Below are 10,877 nucleotides of genomic sequence, written 5' to 3'. Positions count from 1 at the left end.
TGTCTTATTATGTATTTTTTTATAGATTGAATTATGAGAATAAAGCTAAATATATATAAAATATTGTTTACGAAAAATAAAAACAAATATAAAATAAGAAAGTAACATAAAAATAAGATAAGATGATAAAAACTAAGATTGTAACTGAATTTATGTATTCTATTGGACTAAATTTGTGGACTGTGAGACTTTTTATTATTGTCATGGGTTAAAGTAAAAAAATGGTTTAATATAAAGGGTAAAGTACATTTTTTGTCTTTAAAGTTTGACAAATGTTTCAAAAATATCCCTAAGTTTTATTTTGTTTCAATTTTGTTCGAAAAATTTTCGATTTGCATCAAATATACTTCTAATAGCTAATTTTTCAAAAAATATAAGATCAATTCAACAACAATTTTATAAGAATAACCTCTTAACATAAGCAAATTAAGTATAATTTTCATGAATTATTGTTAGACTAGTCTTAAATTTTTTGAAAATCTAGCCGTCGAGGGTATATTTAATGCAAATCCAAAATTTTTGGACAAAATTGAAACAAAATAAAACTTAGGGATATTTTTAAAACTCTTGCCAAACTTCAACGTCAAAAAATATACTTTACCCTAATATAAATTAAGGGAATGCTTCTATAAAGACGCAAAAAATGTCTTTTTCTAAAGTTATTTTTTAATAATTAAAATTTAACACATATAATCACTTAAATTATGTTATTTTTGTCAAAATTAGGTCAGACAAATTAATTTGACCGAAAAATAATGAATCAAATTTTGAATCCATCTAAATTAATATTATTTTTTATAAATATATATATATATATATGTATGTATATATAATAGAGATATTTTAGTTGTGTTTTATAATAGGAATATTGTAATAATTTTTTTATAAAAAATGTTAGTTTATACTGGTTCAAAATTTAATTTATTAATTTTTTTGTTAAAATAATTTATTCGATATAATTTTAATAAAAATAATACAATTTAATTAATTATATGTATTAAATTTTAATTTTTAAAAAACATCTTAAAAAATATTTTTAACATTTTTATCTAAATGATTCCGTAAATTAAAATAAATAATTAGACGTCCATTAATGTAAACCTTTTCCTAAAATATAGCATCCCGGTCATACAAGATATGGTTAGGTAGGTGCTAAAGTATGATTAGCAGATAATTTGACCACCTAGATAATAGTTTATTATATACTATATTGCATGGTCTCATTAAATATATATAATTATATAGTGTTAGTGTTAGGTTACTCCTGTCACGATCATTATCCACACATTTTTCGATTTAACCACGTCAGGAATAATTGGCTCTTTGTGCACATCAACCTCACGTGTTAATTGACCACTTTAGGGAACAATCTGCGTGTAAAAATTTAGCCGACAATAAAAAAGAGGTCAAGGTTTGGTTTTGTAAGTTGAAAATCATTCCAGACACAAACCTTAAAATCTATAAGCACCCATAGCTAGCTAGCTCTTTTTATTTATTTGAAGGTAGAGAAAAATGGGTGTTTAATTAAATTATTTAATATAATATATATGATATGTACGGGTATATATATAGCATTATCTGATCCATACATAGAAATCATCAATTCCACGTTCGCATAAATTGACATAGTACGTAGTCCACAGTGGCTACTAAATTATTGAAGGAACTGATGATGAATCTTCTAAATTGGTCGTTAAAGTGTGTATCTTTACGATAAAAGATGGGTTGAGTTCAACCACTTGAAATTGAATTTCCAAAACTATATGTATTTAAGTTGCATTCATGCACACCAATTAAATAATAGTACTTAGTCATCCATGCTGTGTAAAGGGTTCAATCGTTTAATTTTGTGACATTTAGATGTAAATTGCAGACATAAACATGTGAAGTCCTTGACCTTTAAACACAATCACTTGTCTTCTCCAATGTCCACGTACATATGGTTCTTCATCAGACAGAAAGAGACTATTGGAGATTTTGGGGTTCATGGGTTAAGTGTCAATTAGATATGCTGATTGGGAAATTTTAGCAAAGAGCCAATCTTCATCATGCATGTGCCCAGTCATCTTTTTTTGTTCTTTTAATATAGGTATTGCTTATTATTATTATCAAGTTTAATTTTGATGCATTGAAATTTGAAAGTGTAAAATAACTATTCTATTAAATGATAATTTATGCAGTTAATATAAAATATAGTTATTTTTGTTAGTGTGATGTAATGCAATTTTACATGCATAAAAATTAAATTTAGAAATGTTATTGAGACATGTGTATACCTACAATACATATAAATAACATAAAATAAAATGTAATTACAATTTTTTTTATTAATTTAAAACTATACTGAATTTAATTACATAAAGTATAAAAATACTATTCATTACAATTGAAGAACTTTATCAAATATAAGTAGAATTAACTTGTAGGAAAAAAGAAAAAACACAATATTCGGTTTGTTGGCTAGATTACATTGAAGATAGATCTTGCTTCCATTGATAAAGTTAGTTACATCCAATTATTTATGCGTGGACGAAAATGAAAGGATATTGCTTTGTCTAATTACTGCACAGTACACCTAACGATCATGCACCATAAAAATCAGAAAGTAATAACAGAAGCAATGGATCTTATGCAAATACTATTTAGAAGGCCCAATGATTTGCCCCGTTATTAGTTATTACATCTACATGTCGGGCGCAAATATTAATAATTTGATTTGGATATATCACCCAAAATTCACAAGAGTCAAACACAATGAAATTCACAAGTGCCTATGATTTTTATTTTGGACGAGTGACATTAAACTTGATGAGAAAAGTAATTAGGTTATGTGCGTTATGAAATGCTTGTTCAATAGTACTCTAGTATTTAGGATTGAAAGTGAATCGAGTTGAGTCGAGTTATACTAAGTTCAAGTTCGACTCACAAAAATTAAGTTTAGATCACGATTCGATTTATTAACAATTGAGCCTATTTTGTAAGCTCAAATTCGGTTCAACGAAAGTTCACGAGTTGTCTCGAGATCATGAGCTTGTTCAAATAATATATAGGAACATAATCTATAATTTTATATCAATAAATTATAATTTATATATATTAAAAAATATTAAAAAATTTTAATATATTATCTATCTATCAAATATAAATTTTTTATTCATGTCCTACATTAAAATTATATATAAAAAATAATTATAAAATTTTAAACAATTAAAAATATTAATATATATGTAAAATTATATTATATTATATATATATATATATTAAATTATTAATACGCATATCTTATATCTATTTAATCTATACTTTTAATATTATATATAATCAAGCCAACTCACGAGCTAATGAGTTGAGTTTATCCAAACTCAAGTTCGGCTGACCAACTCGCAAATTTAGCTTATCAAACTATTAATGAGTCGAACTTGAGTTGGCTTATGAGCTTATTGACTCATTTTCAGTCTATACGTATTTGTAATCTGTTAATGAAAAGAGTCAAAAGTTTTTTTTCTAAGTTATCTTCTAATTTAACATGTAAAAAATTAATTTGTTATAAATTTAAATTCTGTTTAAAAATTTATTATTAACTAATAAATTATTACATACACAAAATATAATTTAAATTTTTTATATTTATTTAAATAGATGAATTAATTGATCCATCGACTAACCTAAATTGAAAACCCAAATTGGTTAGAAGTGTTTCTCTTTTCTTCTCTAATGGTAGAAGGTTGAGTTACACATGCTTAACCCAATCTAAATTTGTAAGGGACTTTAGCACAAAAGAAATGAAACCGGTGATAGTTGTCGGTACCATATCCTATTTGAGTTGGTTGGTAAGCATAGTGTCTATTGTTAACACGTGGACAAAATTCATACCCAACACCACACCACTGCTTCTCATCCAGTTATTTTTCTCCAACAATGCATCTCTCCTTTTCATTTTTTATTTTTGGTCCAACTCTTTTTGTGTTCGCTTATATTTAAAAAAAAAAAAACCATAATGAGCAAACACATATATTGAACATGAAAGAGCTAAAAAGGAAACCAATACGTTTACTCATTAATTATATCCATTATTAAAATAATTATTTATATATTTAATAAATTAAATATTTACTATATTTATTATTCATATTATTTAATATTTTTATTATCTATTTCTACTTTTTCTTTTACTTTTTAACAAGAAGAACGAGTCAACAAAGTAAATTCTAAGTCAAATAAAAAATGTTGGTGCCATTTAATTTTGTTTTCTCCTTTCCCCCACTGTCTTAACCATTGTGTGCTGATACAAAATATGATAATTGAGTAATTTTAATTATCCAAATAGAGATAATGTCTAATTTGATCATTGAAATTCTTATCGTTTATAATTAGAATAGTACACATAACTTTTCAAAATAATCATATTAGTTGATGAATTTATAAATGATAAAGTTTCGTTTATTCCTAATTTAACTATCGCTGACCTAAAATATTATAGGGCCAACATGACATTTTCAATAATAAGGTAACGTGACTAAACTTAAAGTATGATCAAATAAGTGTGCTAAATTGGTTAAATGAACACATTTTAGTATCTACACAAATAAAATACCAATTAATTAAAACGAATTAAGTTAACAAATTTAGATATCTATGTAATCATATTAAAATCTTAGTTATATCTTTTAATTGTTAGAGATGTCATGCCGATATTTAGCATTCTATTTTAATATTAGAGAAATGTTAAGAGTTAGTAATTTTTGTGATTTGTAGTCATTAAGTAATCATCAATAATATTTTTTATGATGTGATATTATTCACTTTTTTTTGTTAGTTACATGTTAATTATAATTTAATAAAATTACTGTTTTCTAAACTTTTCCTTAACATTATGTTAACGTAGTTGAATTAGGAACAAATGAAAATTTATGATTTATAATTTTAAGGAACCAATTTAAACATTTTCAAAAAAAAAAACGATTTTTATTTAACGCTAAAAAATTTAAAGACCAAACTATGAACATTACCTTAATCCAAATGATATAATTCGATGTTGTTAGTGGTAATTGAATGTAATTGTTCTTGGTATTAATTGTTAGGAAATGTTAAACGACAAATATTTTTTATAAAAGATAAAAAAATTAATTAATAATATAAATATAAATTAATTATTAATATAAAATATATATTAAAATATAAAATACACACTAAAAATAAATTAAATTAGATATGTATTTATATATAAATATATAATTGTTAACTACTAAGTGATTGCTAATGGCGGTAAAAAGCTTAAACACGGTATAAATCCAAATTTGCCATCGTTAACGGTTAACAGATAAACTGAAATTACACAGAAGAGAATGAACAGCTAAAGGGGCAGATGTTGTAAGTTTTAACCGACATTTACACTTGCTTATTCAATGAGAAAAAAATGAAAATAATTTGGAAGGTAAAGCCGAAACTGCCTCAACACTTTTCCCTGTGTCACCGTGCACCAAACTAATAAGGCGGTTGGATTCTACCTTGACCCTTATAAATAACGATGCACCATCTTCCTCTCAGATTCCGCTTCCCACTCGCTTCTCAATCTCACCCCACTCTGTTTTTTTCTCCCCAGAAACAGAGTGATCATAATCAACAATGGCTCTGTTTTCGTACCACCGACATTCTTCTCAGCCCTTCTTCACTTTCTTCCTTTTCCTCCTCCTTAAAGGTAAAGCTCTATTATTTTTTGGATCACAAAACCTGGGTCAGCTGAAGAATGAAGAAACTAAACTAAGAAACTAACTCAGTCGGGATTGCTCTGTTTTTCCGTTTTGTGCAGGGGTTTCAGGTGCAACATTCACGTTCGTAAACAAGTGCGATCACACAGTATGGCCAGGGATCTTGGGCAAACCAGATATCGGAAGCACAGGTTTCGAGCTCTCAAAGGGTTCCACAAAGAGTTTCCAAGCTCCTACGGGCTGGTCGGGAAGATTCTGGGGCAGAACCGATTGCAAATTCGACGATCAAGGCAAAGGAACATGCGCCACCGCCGACTGCGGCTCCGGCGAGATCAACTGCAACGGAGGCGGAGCCTCTCCTCCGGCCACCCTCGCCGAGTTCACTCTCGGCACCGGTTCCATGGACTACTACGACGTCAGCCTCGTCGACGGCTACAATCTCCCCATGATGGTGGAGGCCAGCGGCGGCACCGGCTCGTGCGGCGCCACGGGATGCGGCGCTGACTTAAACAAGCGGTGCCCGTCGGAGCTTCGAGTGGAGGGCGGTGACGCGTGCCGCAGCGCGTGTGATGCATTCAAGAAACCGGAGTATTGCTGCGACGGAGAATTCGGAAACCCTAACACGTGTAAGCCATCTGTGTACTCTGAAATGTTCAAGAGTGCATGCCCCAAATCTTATAGCTATGCTTATGATGATGCCACCAGCACTTTCACTTGCTCCGATGCTGATTACACCATCACATTTTGTCCCTCTTCTCCGAGGTAAACAAATCATTTCATTTTTTAAGTAAATTTAATTTTAATACACTATCAAATGAGTTAATGTGTACATGTTTTTTAACGTAGTCTAAAATCTTCTACGGATTCATCCCCCAAGGCAGCTGGTTCAGATTCGGGTTCGGATTTAGGGTCGGGGTCAGGTTCGTCGGTGGAGCAGTCGGCACTAGGTTCCACATCATGGCTAGCGGATATGGCTACGGCCACCGGGTCGGCGTCCACAAGAAGCAAGCCTTTTGGGGGATCAATTTTGGTGGCGGTTGCTTTCTTTCTTTCTCTTTTGCTAGCTTAGTATATTCGTGACACTCTTCAAAGTGACATCTTGCATCCTTATCTTCCTTTTGGAGAAAATGGGATTAGTGGCATCATATATGATTGATGAATTGAATTACTATGTAAAGTATAAAAGAATTTCAATCATTAATTTGTTGCGGAATTGTTATTTAATTAGTGTTATTTGAAATACTAATCATTCTTTAATTGTGAGCCTTTGGAAATGGAAGGTAGGGTTGGGTTGGGGAACCAAGGACATTCCCTCGATTAAAATGTGATTGGCAATGCTTGTCTTAGAAATTAATGTTTACTCGATTTAGTGGGTTTTTAGGCCCATCACCTTTATGATAGGAAATTTCAAAGAAAAATGGCAAGTACAATTATTTATTAACACCAAGGTTCTGAGGCGAATTTTAGTTATTAGTTTATTGGTTTATAAGTTTAATAGATTCGATCGTAGTTAAATCGAAAATATTATTTTATAATAAAATAATAATAAAATATAAATAAACACATTAAAACATAATTATAATTTAATATAAGTTTTAAAATATTATTCAAATTAAAAATATTACATAAACTAGAATGTTATGATCTCATTTAAATATAAATTCAAGTCAAATAACAAAAATAACCAATCAAACATAAAATACTAATATTTAACTCATTTAAGTTTGTCATCAATCATCAAAATCTGCCATAACAATACAATCTAACAACTAATCAACTTATCAATGATTCAATGCCAAATCAGCAAGCAACCCTAAACCCAACAACTAATCAATTATCAAGGTTTCAACAATAAACTATAACAATTAATCATGTTTCAAACAATCAGCTTCAACAATTAATCATTTAATAATGCTTCAAGCAGTCAGCACCAAAAAATTAATCATTTAATCATGCTTCAAACAATCAGTTTAAGCAATTAGCACTAAACAATCAGTTTAAACAATTAATCACTTAATAATTAATAATGCTTTAAGCAACCAGCACCAAAAAATTAATCAGCAACAAGCACCAAAAAATTAATTATTTAATAAAAAACTCTAACTAATGAAGAACTCTAACTAATGCATATGAACAAATCAAGGTTTATGTAGAAATCATGACAGACCAATACTATTATGCTATGATAGCCATTTGAATTTTGGACCTGTAAAATATTTCCTTTTCCTCTTGAATGGTTCATATTCTTCTTCGTTTTACAAATTAGATTATGTAACTAAGCATGATTTTCAGTCACATATAAGAATACTTCTTTGATGCATGCTAGTTAATAGGAGGAGTTACTTCAACAATTATTATTACAACAAATTAGATTTATACCTAGGGTTAGTGGAAGACAGGAAAGAATGCAGAGCTGGCGGCAACAGGAACAGTGGCTAGGGTGGAAGGGTCGAACAGGGCTGGTGCCAGTGGAAAGACACTTCGCGACGACAAGAAGTGGTGGCGGTGGCTGCGGCTGTGATTTCCACGGATGACTTTATGACGGATAAGGCTGTGCGAATCTCCAAACTGGCTCAAAGAACTTGCGACGGTGAGTGACTTCCACGGAACTTGCGACCGCGGAGGTGACTGGACGGAGGGTGCGCCGGAAGCTCAAAGTGGAGATTGGAGGCATGATAACTGAGAGTGAGAGGTGAGAGTGGAGGGCTGGAAGGTGGAGGCTCAAGAGTGTTGTCTGGGTGAAGAACTGAAGAGTGAAGACTGAAGGCTAGGGTTCTTCTGGGGAAAAACGCAGCGTTTTGGGCAAAAATTAAAAAATTTGCCAGGTCACAGTTCGGTTCGATCGACCAGTTTTCGATCGGTTCGACGGTTCTACTTCAGTTCTTGAATTTAACAGTTTTCTCTTCTGTCCGAACCGTGTTTGTTAACGATTTCTGATTTGATTGGTTCGACCGGTCAATTTGAACCGATTTTCAAAATCTTGATTAGCACACTAAATTAAGGGATTTAATTAGGACATGTTTTAAGGGTGTGGAGTTATTGAAATTTTTTTATTCAATGTGTTAGAAATATAAAAGGTTTCTGAAAAATATTTTTTAATGATTTTTTTATAATGCTTTTAACTATTACCTTTTAGCTTGTTTGAAAACCATTTAACATGAAAAAAGAATTCTATTTCCTTTAAGAAAAGAATTCATTTTTATTTAAAATTCAATTTCATGATTTGGAATAACTATAATATATTAATGGAATAGAATTCACGTTTAAAGAGTGTGAGAGGTGATTTGAAAATCGAACCCTTTTTGGTCTGATTTACAAATGAAGGAAAAATGGGAATTGAAATTCTCAAAGAAATTCAAATCATTCATTTTTAGTTGTTCCAAAACAAGAACCAAAATTCAACTCTTGAGTGAATTCTAATTCCTAGCATTCTAAACAAGCTCTTTAGCAAGGTTCTAAATTTTAAGAGAAACACAATTTAATGTTGTAAAGTTGAAGTTTAGTAATTTTTACATAGTATACCATGTATGTTTTTATGTAAAAAATTTTGCTAAATATGAAAATTTTGTCTAAAAAATTGCAAGAATATAATGTGTTTTTTAGATGTATCTAAAGTAAGTTTTTGTGATTTGGGCTTGAAAAAGAGGTTAAAGATGGCGACGTTGGTGCTGGTCTGTTAGTGGTGAGAGTATCTGTAAGGTTACGTTTGTTTTTGAGAACAAGATAAAACAAGACGCTAAAAACAAGACACAAAAGATAGAGATACAAAATTTTGTGTTTTTGTATTCTGTTTGGTGATAAATTAGAACAAATTATGAAAATCTAATTTATTCTCATTTTCTTCATCCAAAAAATTTTAAAAGAAAAATATAATAGTAAAAAAATATAATTATAAAAAATTAACAAAAATAACCAAAAAAAAAGTTGTGTCCTTCCTGAATGGACATAAAATATACTAATTCAGTGTCTCTGGACACAATATCTCTGTTCATGTCTCATCTGTCAAACACAATTTTGTATCTCTGTGTTCTTGTCTCAGTGTTATGTCTTTGTAAACAAACGTTAGCCTAAGAGACATAAAATTATATTTGACAGATAAGACATAAACACAATATACTAAATTAACATATTATTTTGTGTCTTTTCTATTAAAAAAAAACAAAAAAAATATTAACAAAAAATACAATTTATTTTTTATTTTTTATTACTTTTTTATAATTATATATTTATCATCATATTTTTTTTTCTAAAGTTTTTGTATAAAATATAATAGCAAATTGAATGAACTTTTATAATTTGTTTTTTATATTTAATTTATCACCAAATAAAATATAAAAATATTAATTTTTTATATTTTTATTTTTGTGTCTTATTTTTAATATTTTATTTTATTATATCATCGTAACCAAACACAGTCTATAAGATAACGAGGGTTGTTTATTTGGTTATTAGATGTGACTATGGCTGTTTAATACTTACTTATAAAAGCTATATAATAATGAAAAATATAATTATATTCTTGCATCAAAGGGATATATATATAGTAATAATTAATTTAAGAGTTAAATAAAGGGTTAATACTCAAATTTATTCTTAAAAGATTATTTATTTTTTAAATTAGTCATTAAATAATTTTTTTAGTCATATTAGTCCCTGAAAGATAAAATGTAAGTCAAATTAGTCCTTCCGTCAGTTGAATAATGACGTGTCACGTTAAGTGCCACGTGGCACGATGACGTAGCACGATACGTGACAGATCAGTGATACGTGTCACTTGACATGTAAAAAAAGTTTTTATAATAAAAGTAGTCCTTGAAAGTCCAGACATAAGTCATTTTCATTTCTAAAATTTTAAAAATTAATCAAACTAGTCCTTATATAATTTTTTTATAATATTAAATTTATAATATTTTTGATACTACTAATTTTAATATTATTTTTTAAACCTTAATAAACAAAATTCTCTTTACATAAAATAATAAAAATAATTAAATTTTTAAAAAGTTATTTTGTCATTTTACATTTTCAAATTGTAATTTTTTCAGTGAATTTTTTTTATTTAAATAAGTTTATCAAATTATTGTTGATTATATATTTAAAAATTTAATATTTTAAATCTATAGTAGTTATTTTAAAATTTAATATTTTAAATCTTTTAAAATTATAATT

General features: G+C 28.8%; 1 protein-coding gene across 1 annotated transcript; it reads left to right on the top strand.

The window, feature by feature from the left end:
- Window positions 1-5,444: 5,444 nt before the first annotated feature.
- Window positions 5,445-6,927, top strand: LOC107487477 (thaumatin-like protein 1). Its single transcript, XM_016108121.3, has 3 exons — window positions 5,445-5,698; window positions 5,810-6,470; window positions 6,555-6,927. The coding sequence occupies exons 1-3, from the start codon at window positions 5,626-5,628 to the stop codon at window positions 6,775-6,777; spliced, it is 957 nt and encodes a 318-aa protein (XP_015963607.1). The 5' UTR covers window positions 5,445-5,625; the 3' UTR covers window positions 6,778-6,927.
- Window positions 6,928-10,877: the final 3,950 nt, after the last annotated feature.

The sequence above is a fragment of the Arachis duranensis genome, chromosome 5, assembly GCF_000817695.3.
Source record: "Arachis duranensis cultivar V14167 chromosome 5, aradu.V14167.gnm2.J7QH, whole genome shotgun sequence".
Taxonomy (NCBI): domain Eukaryota; kingdom Viridiplantae; phylum Streptophyta; class Magnoliopsida; order Fabales; family Fabaceae; genus Arachis; species Arachis duranensis.
Note: the sequence above shows the minus strand (reverse complement) of the source record. Positions and strands in the feature narration are given on the sequence as shown.

What these genes read in the sequence shown, in the direction of transcription:
- LOC107487477 (XM_016108121.3), top strand. Translation starts at nt 5,626, where the DNA reads ATGGCTCTGTTTTCGTACCACCGACATTCTTCTCAGCCCTTCTTCACT. An exon ending in CCTTTTCCTCCTCCTTAAAG is followed by an intron (nt 5,699 to 5,809) that starts GTAAAGCTCTAT and finishes CGTTTTGTGCAG; the next exon opens with GGGTTTCAGGTGCAACATTC. An exon ending in TTTTGTCCCTCTTCTCCGAG is followed by an intron (nt 6,471 to 6,554) that starts GTAAACAAATCA and finishes TTTTTAACGTAG; the next exon opens with TCTAAAATCTTCTACGGATT.